The sequence below is a fragment of the Crinia signifera genome, chromosome 9 (genome assembly GCF_055691185.1).
Source record: "Crinia signifera chromosome 9, ASM5569118v1, whole genome shotgun sequence".
Classification (NCBI taxonomy): domain Eukaryota; kingdom Metazoa; phylum Chordata; class Amphibia; order Anura; family Myobatrachidae; genus Crinia; species Crinia signifera.
In genome coordinates, this window is record NC_139225.1 from 16,665,407 (window position 1) to 16,680,181 (window position 14,775).

The 14,775-nt window shown below is 49.6% G+C and overlaps 1 protein-coding gene across 4 annotated transcripts in view; it reads right to left on the minus strand.

Annotated features, from left to right (window-relative positions):
* The window catches only part of PNPLA7 (patatin like domain 7, lysophospholipase), a 118,030-nt gene that overhangs the window by 61,131 nt on the left and 42,124 nt on the right, over positions 1–14,775 (minus strand). For all 4 annotated transcript variants that reach the window (XM_083161176.1, XM_083161175.1, XM_083161177.1 and 1 more), the window contains 4 exons: positions 7,298–7,375; positions 5,509–5,714; positions 2,997–3,128; positions 2,593–2,716 (listed from right to left, as the gene is read on the minus strand). In XM_083161176.1, coding sequence (XP_083017302.1) covers positions 2,593–2,716; positions 2,997–3,128; positions 5,509–5,714; positions 7,298–7,375 — 540 coding nt within the window. The remainder of the gene's footprint in view (positions 1–2,592; positions 2,717–2,996; positions 3,129–5,508; positions 5,715–7,297; positions 7,376–14,775) is intronic.

Genomic DNA, 14,775 nt, shown 5'->3' on the forward strand with positions numbered 1-14,775 from the left:
CCCGGAGTACAGCCGCTCCTCTGACTGTGCAGGGACCAAGACTCCCACTTAATGCTGCTCCCCCGGAGTCCAGCCGCTCCTCTGACTGCGCAGGGACCAAGACTCCCAATTAGTGCGTCTCCACCACATTTTTAGCTACATAGATGCGGGCACTGACCATCTGCACAGATGTACTGTATTTAAAACCCGCTGCTGCCTTTTCGGGAAAGAATTGCCCGGGCGGGGTATAATATCCGGCTCTCCACGCAGATGACAACCCTGCACTTTTATAAAACCGTTAGCAGAGATAAAACACGTTTTTTTTTGCTGATTACGGGTAAAAGCATCTGCGATAAATCAGAGGAGTACCATGCGATTCGGATGGCAGCGGCGACCTCTATTCCTCTTGGCATGAAGACGTTTCTGGAGCCCAGAGATTTACGAGCCGTGCAATTAAAGTGGAGCAGAATATTAATGTGCACTAGAAGGACGAGATCTCCTGGATGGTGGAATTAGATGGGTAGGAACGTGCCAGAAGGACGAGATCTCCTGGATGGTGGAATTAGATGGGTAGGAACGTGCCAGAAGTGTCATTAGGCGCTGGTACTGAGAGCGCGGTTACACGTTATCGCTCTTTCGGCTTTCTCTGATCAGAGAAGGACACGCTCAAGATATCGGGCATAAATGAGGAGGGGGTGAAAGTTATAGACCCTCCTCCTTCAGACTGCTGTGTGTAAAACTATATTCCCTTATGGAACAGGTACAGCATGGGTAAAACATTATAGGAACATAAACTGCAATAACAAACCAAGAACTTCATAATACTAATACTAGATTACACACAAAGTCCAAGGAAGCCACGGGGCAGCAGGCCACTGACGTTCATTTTCCAGGGGTAGCTGGGCACTGGGCATATGCTGGATGTACACCCAATTAGATGGTGGTGCACATTAGAGTCACACCCACTGTGGGGTTGGTGGGCATATTGCTGGGTGTAAGCACAATCGGGTGGTGGTGGTGCACCCACTATGGGGTTGGTGGGCATATTGCTGGGTGTCAGCACAACCGGTTGGTGGTGGTGCACCCACTATGGGGTTGGTGGGCATATTGATGGGTGTCAGCACAACCGGTTGGTGGTGGTGCACCCACTATGGGGTTGGTGGGCATATTGATGGGTGTCAGCACAACCGGTTGGTGGTGGTGCACCTTAGTGCACCCACTGTGGGGTTGGTGGGCATATTGCTGGGTGTCAGCACAATCGGGTGGTGGTGCACCCACTGTGGGGTTGGTGGGCATATTGCTGGGTGTCAGCACAATCGGTTGAGGGTGGTGCACCTTAGTGCACCCACTGTGGGGTTGGTGGGCATATTGCTGGGTATAAGCCCAATCCGGTGGTAGTGCACCCACTGTGGGGTTGGTGGGCATATTGCTGGGTGTCAGCACAACCAGTTGGTGGTGGTGCACCCACTATGGGGTTGGTGGGCATATTGCTGGGTGTCAGCACAACCGGTTGGTGGTGGTGCACCCACTATGGGGTTGGTGGGCATATTGATGGGTGTCCGCACAATCGGGTGGTGGTGCACCTTAGTGCACCCACTGTGGGGTTGGTGGGCATATTGCTGGGTATAAGCCCAATCCGGTGGTAGTACACCCACTGTGGGGTTGGTGGGCATATTGCTGGGTGTCAGCACAACCGGTTGGTGGTGGTGCACCTTACTGCACCCACTGTGGGGTTGGTGGGCATATTGCTGGGTGTCCACACAATCGGGTGGTGGTGCACCTTAGTGCACCCACTGTGGGGTTGGCGGGCATATTGCTGGGTGTCAGCACAATCGGGTGGTGGTGCACCTTAGAGTCACAGCAAACTTTAAGCAAATGCTGAAACAGTAACAACTGTAATATACAAATGTAGTCTGCGTACTGGAACCAGGAGAGGTCCTTGTACATCACACTGACAGCTCTGAGGCAGAGGCACGTATTCCCCAATTACCTCCATTAGCCTGGTAACAAGAGGAGCACAGCCTTACCTGCATCAGTGGCTCAGTGCATCAGTGGCTGGGGCTGTGCAATAAGTATCACCATTAGTTCGGTTACTTCTGCCTCTTACAATGCGAATGACAAACAGCCACAGAGCACGCTGCAGTCATGTGATCAGCTTTTCATATTAAACTAAATTCTCATTTATTCTCTCCGGCCTATAAAAATCCTGATTTCTCCAAGTCCTGTAAGGATGCCAGGAGTGGCGTCAAATCAATATCTACATTTACTGACTCATTACGATGAAAGACTTTATAGTAAAACATGGAATACAAATGTATATAGCAACTCTATCAAAGACACTGCGGTTCCTCTGCAATTATGGAAGATCCAATTGAATGTCCACCTCCGCATCACAATGATGGGCCATGTCATCAGAGTGACCGTTATCCTGCAACAGCATATTACATTAAATCGGTCCATTTTTTGGGGGGGGGGAGGGGGATCCGGAACCTGACACAACCTGGGCCCTTATGTGATGACATTTTAAGGATGGCATAGAACGCTGCCCCAATGCGTAAAACGTTTAAAGAATGTGGTCGTTACAACAAGAGATGGAAAACACGGAGGTCTTACCACTCCAATGAGGTCTCCTCGACCGTATTCACCGGTCAGCTGCTTCTTCCCATCATCCTTCCTGATGACGGAGCGGAGTCGGCCATTAAGCACGATGTAGGTACAGTCTGACTTGTCACCTTGCCTAAAAACAGAGGAGCAGGGTGAGACCCAAACAGTGTCCAGGACCTCTACTTGACAACATCCATCAGTGACCAGGCAACACCACCACAGAGTCTCCAACTAGCCATTGGACCAGACAGAGCATCGGGGAAGGGGCGACCATAAGAGGCGCCGGGGGAGGGGCCAGATATGTGTCCAGGCCTGGCTTAGAACCTGGTTATACTGGCCACTGGTCTCACAAGATGAGGTTCTACATTGACCCTGGTTCAGTCAATGAAACATTACAAAGAAAACGTTCTCACCTATAGACGGCGCGCCCGGCCTCAACCTCCATCCAGTCCAATGCGAAATCGATCTGCCGCACAAATGGGGACATTCTCTTCACAACCGTATGGGCTACACCCAGGACGACGTTGGGCTGCTCCCGCATTATCCTGCAAACAGAGAAGGCATTAAGGACTTTTGGGACATCTCCCTGCCCGCTAATTGGTGCAGTCATTGCTGTAACTGAGGCACATTGCGCCTCACGCCTCAGTGAGGTCACAAGGCTTTTGGACAGTTAAACGTGTCACATCTTTAATACAACCGGACAGCGTGCCTGACAGGACTTGGTTCCGCGATTTCACGCATCGCTCTGGCTTTAAATCAGTGCACAAAGTTTGTTGCTTCAAGTCGTCCCAAATACCCAACTCCCATCCTCCCCGTCGGCTCGCCCGCCGCTAGTATCATCACTCTGCTGTAATTACGGCGGCACAATAGTGTCGTAATCCCCGAAGCGTCTGATTGCCAGAGCACCTGGCGCTAGTTATAAATAACCGCGGTCCCTGGATTTTCATGTCCCAGTTTCTCCTGTCTCACCCCATATGAATAATGCAGAGATGGTGTCGGGACGGATTAGTGGCTACATCCTACGGAGCCTTCACCGAACGAGGAACCGCCAGCCAGGGAATAGCACAAACACACAAATAATGGCATCTAATGGGCGTAATACTAAGCACTGTTCTACCCTTCCCATGTACGCAAGCCATGGCGCTATCACCCAGGAATAGTCGCTGACTGAGTCGGCCACTCATACGGAATCACATGCAGACCCAGTGTTGCCGTTCGTGATTACCGCGCGCACTGTTCGGTCACGGTCATCCCCCGGCCTCATCTCACCCCAGTCCTGGTGATATTCCTGCATACGAGAGTGTAGATAGATCTACAGTGTCTAGATAGAGAGTCAACAGGTCTACCTCAAAATATCGACATGCAATAGATCAAGGTCAATAGGGTCGAAATGTCGACATAAAAAAGGTAGACATAAGCTTTTTGTTTTTGTTTCTCAAACTGGCTTGTTCTACCATCCATGTCTGCATAGAGGGAGGGTATAATAAGTGTGAGGCAGTAAGCCCAAAACCATGACAGAAATGTGAAAAACTCATGTCAACCTTTTCATGTCGACAATTTTGACCCTATCGAACATTCCCATGTTGACCATTTAAACCTGTCGATCTATTGACCGTCTTTCTAGGCTTTATCTAATCATCCGCACCCCTCCAGTGTATACGTTGGGTTTACAGACAATGAAGAGGTTTTTTGGGGGGGCAAGCGTTGGGGCGTGAGGGCCGCTGAGCTATAAGGGCTGGGCCTTAGAAGGCGACAAAATAGGTCTGGTTATAGCTAGTATTTATGATGGTGCTGGTATATCTGCTTGCATCCAGTGAGAGTTTAGTTGTTTGCCTTCTCTTCCCCAGTAGGAATTGGTTCAGGCTAGTCTGTAGTGCACCAACAGGGCTAAACAGCAGCGCTCTCACCCTCTGCCAACACCTTCCTGTGTCCAATCACGCAGACTTTGGGGCTCACCGTGCAGTGCTCATTAACAGAACACCTGGGGATGATTTTTTTTTTTAAACCTAGAGCATTGTGCTTCAGTGCGCTGCATCCACTGGGAAATAATCCGATTACAGGCGACATTCTCGGGCAGTTTGGAAAATGAAATGTTGTGTAACCACAGATTTGCAAGTAAAAAAAAAATCTCTGCTCAACAGCAAAATAAGCTGATGCACCAAGCTCAGAGCAGATCTGGGGGGGCAGAATCTAGGGCAGCCCCGAGGCTGCCTGTCTATATTTACAGAGATATACCTGTACCTGATTAATTAAGGATTACGCCTGGAGACAAGTAACCAGATCTGCTCTCATTATGTCACATGTAACACGGCAATTCTCTAGGATACGGTGGGAGAGGACCAACGCTGACCTTGTCAGGCAATTCCTAATGGAGTATTGGGGGATACGGCTGTGTTTTAATAAAACTGGTCACTGGCATGGGCAACCTGTGGCCGTCCGGACGTCGCACTACAAGGTCGCAGCATGCTGTAGATCCACAACAGAGTTGTAGAACGCATTTAAATCTGTATCGATTTACCATTGATCAGAGAAACCTCGGGTTAACTTTAAATGAAAGAAATCCTACAAAAAGGAAAGGACGACTGCAGAACACCTCCCGCATGAGATAGGGATCGGACCCGATCCTATGGGGCAGAGATATCACAGCTCGGGGAGAGGAAGTACCAGCCAATCACTAGGTCATTTCTCAATCACCTGTAAACGGATTGGTTAGTATTTTCTCTCTCTTTCAGGTCTGACTTATCTCCGCCCCCATGCGGCTTACCACCTTTCAGCATTATAGTTGGAAGCGCTCACCCATATAAAGGGATTTGATTGTACTCCCCCTATTTTGCCCCCCCTATATTCCCCACATCACTGATGGGAGGCCATGGACTGCGGAGCACAGGAGGATATACGCGGTGCCCGGGCAATGGGATAACCTACTCATAGAAGTGGCACTTGGAGATGGACAGGAAGGTGCAGTCACGGTTGGCTTTGATGGTGAAGATCAGGGGCTCCCCGGTCAGGACGGCCAGCTGCCCCACCAGTTCCCCCGGGTGGGTGATGAACAGACAAGTCTCCTCCTCGCTGTCGATCTTCCTCTGGTACACGTGGAGCAGCCCCGAGATGACGAAGCGAATGTTGACATCCTAATAAAGATAATAAAGGGAGACGGAGAATGACGCGATCGTTACAGCAACCACAAAACCCTAAATTATCAGTAAGGAAATGGAAGCAGAACTCTGGGCGATAGGGTTATTTGTCCTGGAGTCCACAGTGTTATTCAATAGGCTGGGGCCCATCTGCACATACTGTATATGTATAAGTGGGGAAGCACCGCATTGCCAGAGATGAGAAAAGTAATGTGCTTCACTGTTACTTGGGATACACTTAGTTTTTTTAATTGGGTTTAATGTGACAAACACTGGAGTACGAGTTCTGGCTCATTCAATGCACAGATAAGCGGCACAGATGCTCTCGTACCCGCACCTGGGGCTCTGCAGCCATTAGTAGACTGCTTCCCTCTGCAGCCAGCATTTAGCCCAGAACCCACATAAAACACTCAATGACTGACGAACAACTAGCGCCGATGTCACAGGACGCATAAGCAGATGACAGTGCGGACGGCGGTGCGTAGAGAGTGGCCTAGTCTAGATCCACCAGCTGTGCCACTGCGTGCACGGAGGCAGAAAATGGGATAGTACACTGAGGTGAATTTTAGCGCACAAGGGGGAGGCTGAAACTAGAATTGGCGCATTATTGCATCTGTGACTCTGAAAAACGGGCGTCCATATTGATATCAGCGCCGCATGAGATGACATGGACAGAAAAACTATGATGACAAAAAACAACTATTTGCTATAGTATTGAACTTTGCTATATATAAAATGTAGCTATCTCCCGGTCGGCCACAAGGGAAGTAGGCAGATATGTATGCTAAAAAAAAAAGACTAACCGGTAAAACATTTCCTTACTTAATAGTGCCTAGTAAATGTATGGCGTAAGTGTTACCCCTACTATTTCGCTCAGTTTTCTACGAGCAGGATTCCAGATAGCTATGTCTACGCCGACATGCACAAGGTCGATGGTTGTCAGCAGTTCCCAAGTTTCTCCCCATTTTTTGAACTTTTACCATTCCCACGGACTCCAACTGGGAACAGTAAAGTGCTGAGCAAGGCAGCTGGTGCGTGGTTCACCATGTGCTCAGGTGTCGACACCAAGAAAAGGTGGGGGGAAAAAATCATGTCGACTTTTCATGTGTCAACCTTTTGTCACTTTAAATTGTACATGTTGACCTTTGCGGTGTCCACCTATTGACTCTTGACCTAGGCATGGTCTGAGCTGTTCTACGCTCAAATTATGAGTAAGTCTCTGCCTCGCCTCTCCCTATTATTGGTGATACTGGATCTGGTCCTGCTGCAGAAGGGGGGGGGGGGTGTCACATTCCCAGGTTGAACACACAATGAGAAGACAGGCAACGGACAGAGGAAGCAAAGGATTATGGGAGGGAGACAAGGCCTTTAAAGTTCTGTGAAGGCGTTGCATAAATAAAAAAAAAAGTTTATTTTAGTTCTGCATAGTGGCTGATAAATGCTACCTAGTTTGTAATCGGTTGCTAAGGGTGACGTCATCTCTTTATAAAAGGCTGCCTATCCGGATGTACAATATTTCTAGAACATTACCTTCCCTACAAGCCTACGATGATGGAGCATTAGATCTCGGGGGGACTCACCTGGTCGCCCTGCCTGGACAGGAGTGTGCCGCCCTTCACCTGGTGCAGCGTTACCCTTCCCTTCAGCAGCAACGGGTCCTGGAGAAAAACAGGTCTGCAGTTAGTAAGCGGCAACCAGAATGGAAATTCAATAGCCAATTTAAGTACTGCGCATTTCCCAAAAATCAGCAGAAAAGGTTGCACGTGACGCTAAAACATAGAGGTACCACGGACGCGAAGGCTACATTGCAGACCCTTGCCACAATTCAGGATAGGAATTACACCCCCCAACCCCCATGTGCATGCAGCAGTGGCCTAATTCCATTAAGTTAGAATTGTTCTATCAAGTTCAGGTTACTGTCACCCCCTCTTACACCTTCCCGGACGCGGAGACTCTGTAGTGAGCGGGACACATTAGACACTTGATTAGGGTGGGACAGAAGCAGGGGAAGGGACGGGGTGCGTGCCGCGGGTATATTTAGGAGATAATAAGCAGTGCTGCCTGGCAGTGACAGGGACGACGTCCTGGCCTTGTATATGTGGGTGGGCACCGCAGGCACGGAGCTGACGGGATGTGTTGTTTTAACATAATTACCCTGCAAGCGACTGTAATTATCCGAGGCAATTTCGGTTTAGATCAGGGGATCCGTTTCATGATTCATTTCATAAGCAAGATAATTAAAGGAGTCATTTAGGAGAAGGATCAGCGATAATTCCCTGAGCGGCTGTCAGAAGAGATTAACCCCAAGGCCTCCGTAACGGGATAAAATAACAGGACGATTCGCCGCTGTCTGAATGGATACAAAAGGAAGCGGCTTATTTGGATATTGCCCGCTGTGCAAGTCGCCCAAATCTTGTATTCGTCCCCATGAGGGCGGCCTATCCCACACTGAGGGGCTCGAAAGAGGACGGGAGAGGTGGGTACTCTGTGTCACCCTGGCAGAGTTGCAGAGTTTAGGCACTGTATTCATATGTATCACTCAAGCAAACTGAGCTAGTGTCCTCTGTTATCAGCTGCAGCGTTATTTGGTGCATTTATCGCCAGGAAACATGCAGAGTACGGTATAACTCCTCCCCCCTCCCCCAATATACAAAACCACCGCCTATAGTAAGTTCTGATACACTGCTGAAGCTTAAACAAAGATAGTATGGTACAAGCAGCTATGTCATAGTCCAGCTAATATTCTTATGCTCGGTCACTTAAAGATCAAAACGTATTGTTTAAAGTAACGTGGTGATGGACACGGAGAAACACTATACCAGGCCGGCCCTCCAGCTCTTGTGAAGCTACAAGTCCCAGGATTTCTCTACAAATCTTAATGGGTTAAACCAGTGGTAGCCAACTCCAGTCCTCAAGAGCTACCAACAGTTCTCATTTTCCAGCTCACCTCGCAGGTACACAGGTGCACTCATTACTGACCGACACATTATAAATGATCCACAGGTGGAGCTAATTACTTCACTTGTGATTCTGTGAGGAGACATGGAAAACGTTAACTATTGGTAGCTCTCGAGGACTGGAGTTGGCTACCCCTGGGTTAAACTATACAGGAAGGCAGAGAGAGGTGCCGCATGGGTGGGCAGGCGCGCAGAGGAGCCGCATGGGTGGGGCAGGCGCGCAGAGGTGCCGCATGGGTGGGGCAGGCGCGCAGAGGTGCCGCATGGGTGGGGCAGGCGCGCAGAGGTGCCGCATGGGTGGGGCAGCGCGCAGAGGTGCCGCATGGGTGGGACAGGTGCCGTATGGATGGGACAGGTGCGCAGAGGTGCCGTATGGATGGGACAGGTGCGCAGAGGTGCCGTATGGATGGGACAGGTGCGCAGAGGTACCGTATGGATGGGACAGGTGCGCAGAGGTGCCGTATGGATGGGACAGGTGTGCAGAGGTGCCGTATGGATGGGACAGGTGCGCAGAGGTGCCGTATGGATGGGACAGGTGTGCAGAGGTGCCGCATGGATGGGACAGGTGTGCAGAGGTGCCGTATGGATGGGACAGGTGTGCAGAGGTGCCGTATGGATGGGACAGGTGTGCCGTATGGATGGGACAGGTGTGCAGAGGTGCCGTATGGATGGGACAGGTGCGCAGAGGTGCCGTATGGATGGGACAGGTGTGCAGAGGTGCCGTATGGATGGGACAGGTGTGCCGTATGGATGGGACAGGTGTGCAGAGGTGCCGTATGGATGGGACAGGTGTGCAGAGGTGCCGTATGGATGGGACAGGTGTGCAGAGGTGCCGTATGGATGGGACAGGTGTGCAGAGGTGCCGTATGGATGGGACAGGTGTGCAGAGGTGCCGTATGGATGGGACAGGTGCGCAGAGGTGCCGTATGGATGGGACAGGTGTGCAGAGGTGCCGTATGGATGGGACAGGTGCGCAGAGGTGCCGTATGGAGGTGCGTAGAGGTGCCGTATGGATGGGACAGGTGCGCAGAGGTGCCGTATGGATGGGACAGGTGTGCAGAGGTGCCGTATGGATGGGACAGGTGTGCAGAGGTGCCGTATGGATGGGACAGGTGTGCAGAGGTGCCGTATGGATGGGACAGGTGTGCAGAGGTGCCGTATGGATGGGACAGGTGTGTAGAGGTGCCGTATGGATGGGACAGGTGTGTAGAGGTGCCGTATGGATGAGACAGGTGTGCAGAGGTGCCGTATGGATGGGACAGGTGTGCAGAGGTGCCGTATTGATGGTAGAGCGGTTTTAAACCCTTCCAGAAAACAACCAAGTGTTTTCTTCCAACTTTTTAAAACTTGTATAATAAAATGTAAATATCACATTTAACACATTTTCTATCCCACGAAATAGTGTAAATATGTAAATTTGTCAAAAAAAACTCGTTTCTGTCGGTAATGTCGCATTCTGTAGAAACGCCACGAATCCTTCATACTGACATCTGTAATTGAATCTCGCATTAAGGTTGCGCACATTTCCGCGATGTGCTCGTCTTTAGTGATGCACGTTTGATGTTGAAAACGCAAATCTAATTAAGACAACCCCTTAGTGTATAATTGTATCATTGTTATTATTCTGGACACAGTATCTACTATAGATCTGAGCATTTATACAGTATCACAGCCAGGAAGAACCATGGTAACAGATAACTGAAATAGAATGCGACACAATCCAACCTGGTCATATATAAATACCATACACTGTAACTAGCCGGCATTCCTGGAAACCGTATGATAATGAAGGAGATCACAAAAGGGACCGTATGAGAGGGACACTTCGCAGGTCTGACAGATAGAGAGGGGCCTTATCCTGCTCACTAACCCCACTGACGTACAGCCAGGAGCACAGTCTGCAATAAGGGGCCCCAACAAGACATCACGGGACCTTATCAGGTTCTCCAACCGCAGGGTTTGGACTTTTCCTCGGGACCCCAAACAGTCAGCAAGTAATAAGGGTGTGGATCAGTTGGTCACCAGCAAGTTGGTCAACAGTCATTAGGTCGACATCAGTCTAGGTCGACAGGGTCAGCAAGTCCACAGGGTCATTAGGTCGACAGTCAAAAGGTCAACATGGGTATTTTTTTTTTTTTTTACCCAAATGTCGACATGGACACTGAAATGTAGAACGGCGTCCCCTTGCATGGAGCGCTGTGCTATGTTATTCTCCCACCACGCCCTAGTGGATGGTAGGGCATGAAATACCGCCTGTCGGCACATGTCGGCTCAACGGAAAAAAAAAAAGCAAAAAACCCCATGTTGACCTTTTGACTGTAGACCTAACCCATGTCGACCTAATGACCCTGTTGAACTTCCTGCATGTCGACCAACTTGCTGGTGACCCAATGGCCATATCCCAGTAATAAATAGAGATGCGCAGATCTGGATTTACCTGGATCTCGAAACGGCATCTTATTGGCTATCAGCGGTTTGGCCCCAAAACATGTGACCACCATATAACCAATAAGATCCCGCTTCGATCGTTTATGAGAAGTGAAATAGTTTCACATACGGCATTAAAAAATGTGTTGCTGTAACATTCCAGCACATTTGTAATATAGTGCGATAACCGCAGAACACAATTATGCCTGAAAATTAGGAATCAGACCCCCCTGGGTGCAACTGCGCCAGACAATAACCCAAGCGGGGACCACAGTAGCCCAGAACGGCTGCGCCAATATCTCCAAATCCCCTAACAACGGTCAGTCAGAAAACCCAAGACCAGAGTCCATAATACGTCATCCGTTATAAGTGTGTGCGCATGGTAGTCAGCGGTGGCTACTGAACAGCTGGCTCTGCCCAATATAGTTCTATACGTGTGTGGGCGGATGGACACATTGTGTGGTCTAAACTTACTCAGGCTATAAACAAACAGTAATCGGGTCACACGCTACCAAACTAATCTGGATTGGAAGGGCCTCATTCCCGTGAGCTGACAGACCCTATACGACAGTTAATGGATATTCGGCTACATGTCATTGGCGGTCAGAGAAGATGCCATTTTCTTTCTATTGATCTCAAACCACTCATATGTCTATAGCATTCCAAGAAAGGCGTGATACCTGTACTTGTTGCTGGCATCCCAGGGTTATGAGATACAGAAGGGAAGGTGAACCTTCGGCCCTCCAGCTGTTGCTGAACTACACATATCAGCATGCCCTGCAACAGTTTTTAGCTTGGCTAAACAGGAAAACTGTTGCAGGGCATGCTGGGATGTGTAGTTCAACAGCTGGAGTGACAAAGGTTGCCCATCCCAATAATACACAGCTGAAGGCTATGAGGTGACCGTACTATCCAGCAATTACCTCCTAGCCAGCCACTGGACGCCTGCTTAAACCCGGCTTGTGCATAGGAGACGGCAGAACCGGCAGCACAAGGGTTCCGTCCGGCTAGAAATACTCATTATCACTGCAGTTACGCAGCAAGCCGGGTCCTGCACAATGAGATTGTTAGATAAAGCAGAACGCGGAGCCTTGTGATAATCTCATCACACCAAGAGGCAGCGAAGGGAACACTCAGGTCTCCCGTGAATTACCGGCAACCAGAACACGGGAGAGATTACTCTAATCAGAGCCTTGTTCCACGTTCTCATGAACCAAAGTATTATTACACGCTGCCCGCTGAGGCTCATCCAGCGGACAGGGACTACTAGACGCACAACTGACGGTGATGGATTGCAGGCGGTCCGGCAACAGAACAGCTGAATAAATATGGGGGTTATACATAAAAGCACAGAGACCGAGGTCTCATACAGGACCTCGGCTCAGCAGTGATAACGTGACAGCGGACGCAGAGGAGTGACCGTCAGGGACCGTTTGTGTGTTGTTCTGGGTAGCGGCAACAAAAACGCAGGCGTGCTGCGGCTGTTCTCATGGCGTATTGCAGCTGATAGATTTCCAGCGCCTGGCATCGGGATACGGTCGTATTGTCCACCACACTTCGGTCGACAGTCATTAAGTCTACACCGTTGGGTCGACAGGTGGCAAGGTCGACATGGGTTTAGGTCGACATACCGGTAGGTTGATATAACGTTATGTCGACATGTTTTTTTACTGTTTTTTGAGCCGACATGTGCCGACAGGCGGTATTTCATGCCCTACCATCCACTAGGGCGTGGTGGGAGAATACAATAGTGTGCCGAGCGCAGCGAGGTATCGTGCCCGAAGCATTGCGGGTGAAGTGAGCGATGCGAGGGGCTGCGGTTGACTTCCAACTTTGTCCATGTAGACAGTGTCAACATTCGGGTCAGAAAACAGTAAAAAAAAAAAAAAACATGTCGACCTTACGACCTAACCCATGTCGACCTTGTCACCTGTCGACCTTCACCTATGTCGACCTAGACACCTGTCGACCTAATGACTGTTGACCTAAGTGTGGTCGATAAAATGATCCACACCCCTGGCATCCTGCGGGACCATGGGGCTACTCAGAATGATAACCGAACAATGGCGCGTCTTTGTACGCAGCCACTGAGAATTACAAAGCAGGTGGCAGCAGCATAGCATAGTGGCGCACAGTCCCTTGCATACGCATTCGTGGCTGCCTACACAGCGAGACACCACACAAGATGCGCCCAGCAAACAGGGGCATATTCAACCATGCACCAGCTCCCATGTGTTGAATCTAATTACTCAGCCCCATGGAGAGAGACCAGGGGGCTCAGAGTTTCAGGCGGAATCATAGGCAGAAGTTCTTTAATGCATTGTGAAACATTATGGGGGCTGCGCTCAGGGCAGACAGACGCACAGGACAAGGGTACGACCTCAGCCTAGTACAGCGATAGCCAACCTTGACACTCCAGCTGTTGTTGAACTACACATCCCAGCATGCCCTGCATCAGTTTCAGCATGGCCAAATAGTAAAACTGTAGCAGGGCATGCTGGGATGTGTAGTTTAACAACAGCTGGAGTGTCAAAGTTAGCAATCACTGGTCTAGTACTTAGCCGGCATGAGAGAGTACCTCCATCAGGACAGACCACAGTGTTAGCGGAGACCGTGCAAACGTGCGTGTGACCGGGCACGACAGGACAAACTGAGCATTTGTGGAGTCAGAACACAACAGCGGAGCCTTGGGGGAGTTCTTATACAGTTAATGATCCCCATAGTGAGCTACACAAGGACAGATATAGGATATAGAAATCATCCGATGCCCAATTCTAGGCACACCGTTCTCTTGTAACAATCCTGCCTCTTATGGTCTCACCTCTGAAGGTTAATAATTCACAAAAACAAACGCAGAGAAGATTAAACGCAAAAAGTTCTAAAAACATTAAAAAAAAGTCAAACTTGATGCAGTAAATTTCAGATAGCATTCCTGTTACATTAATGTACAATAACGTTCCATATATTCTGTGGGTAATGTGCAGACCACAAATAGTCTTTGCCCTTAAAATAAACCACTTGGGCAAATTCTGGTTTTTTTTTCTAACACTCCCAGAAAACGGCCTGGTTACCCCTCAAACGCCGGCTTCCTGTCAGTCACATTCCGAGGGGATTGTGATTAGATCCATGGATTTTTTAAATTGCTTTTTCCACTCTCGCATGTGAAATGCAAACGGTACAAATGCGCAGTCATTCCATAATCACTTGATCTGTGAATTTGGGTATCAGCGATCAACTATGAACCAGACCCGCGGTGCAAAGTCGCCCAATCTGCACTCGACAAAGTCTCCCTGAATAATACTGTAAGTAAATGTCCTACTGCCCGCACTCTCCTGTGTGCAGCTTGTGGTCTCTCTCCCCGAGGTTCCCCCCGTAACAGATTCTTGCCCACCGCTGTTCCTGACTGGCAATGATGGGCACAGTACAGTCACCATTACAGAAATGTTTCCATGGGGTAAGGGAGTCTTTGCAGTGCATGTTCCCTTTCAATCAGGACGGCCGTCAGGGGAACAACTGGCAGGACAGCCAGCCCCACATCCCACCATGTGACGGGGTAATCCAGGGCCGGCCTTAGGCATAGGCCAACTAGGCAATTGCCTAGGGCATTTGGAATGCCTAGGGGCATCAGCAGCTTCTGCTGATTAAATTGATATGCAGCATGCCTATATTCTGTG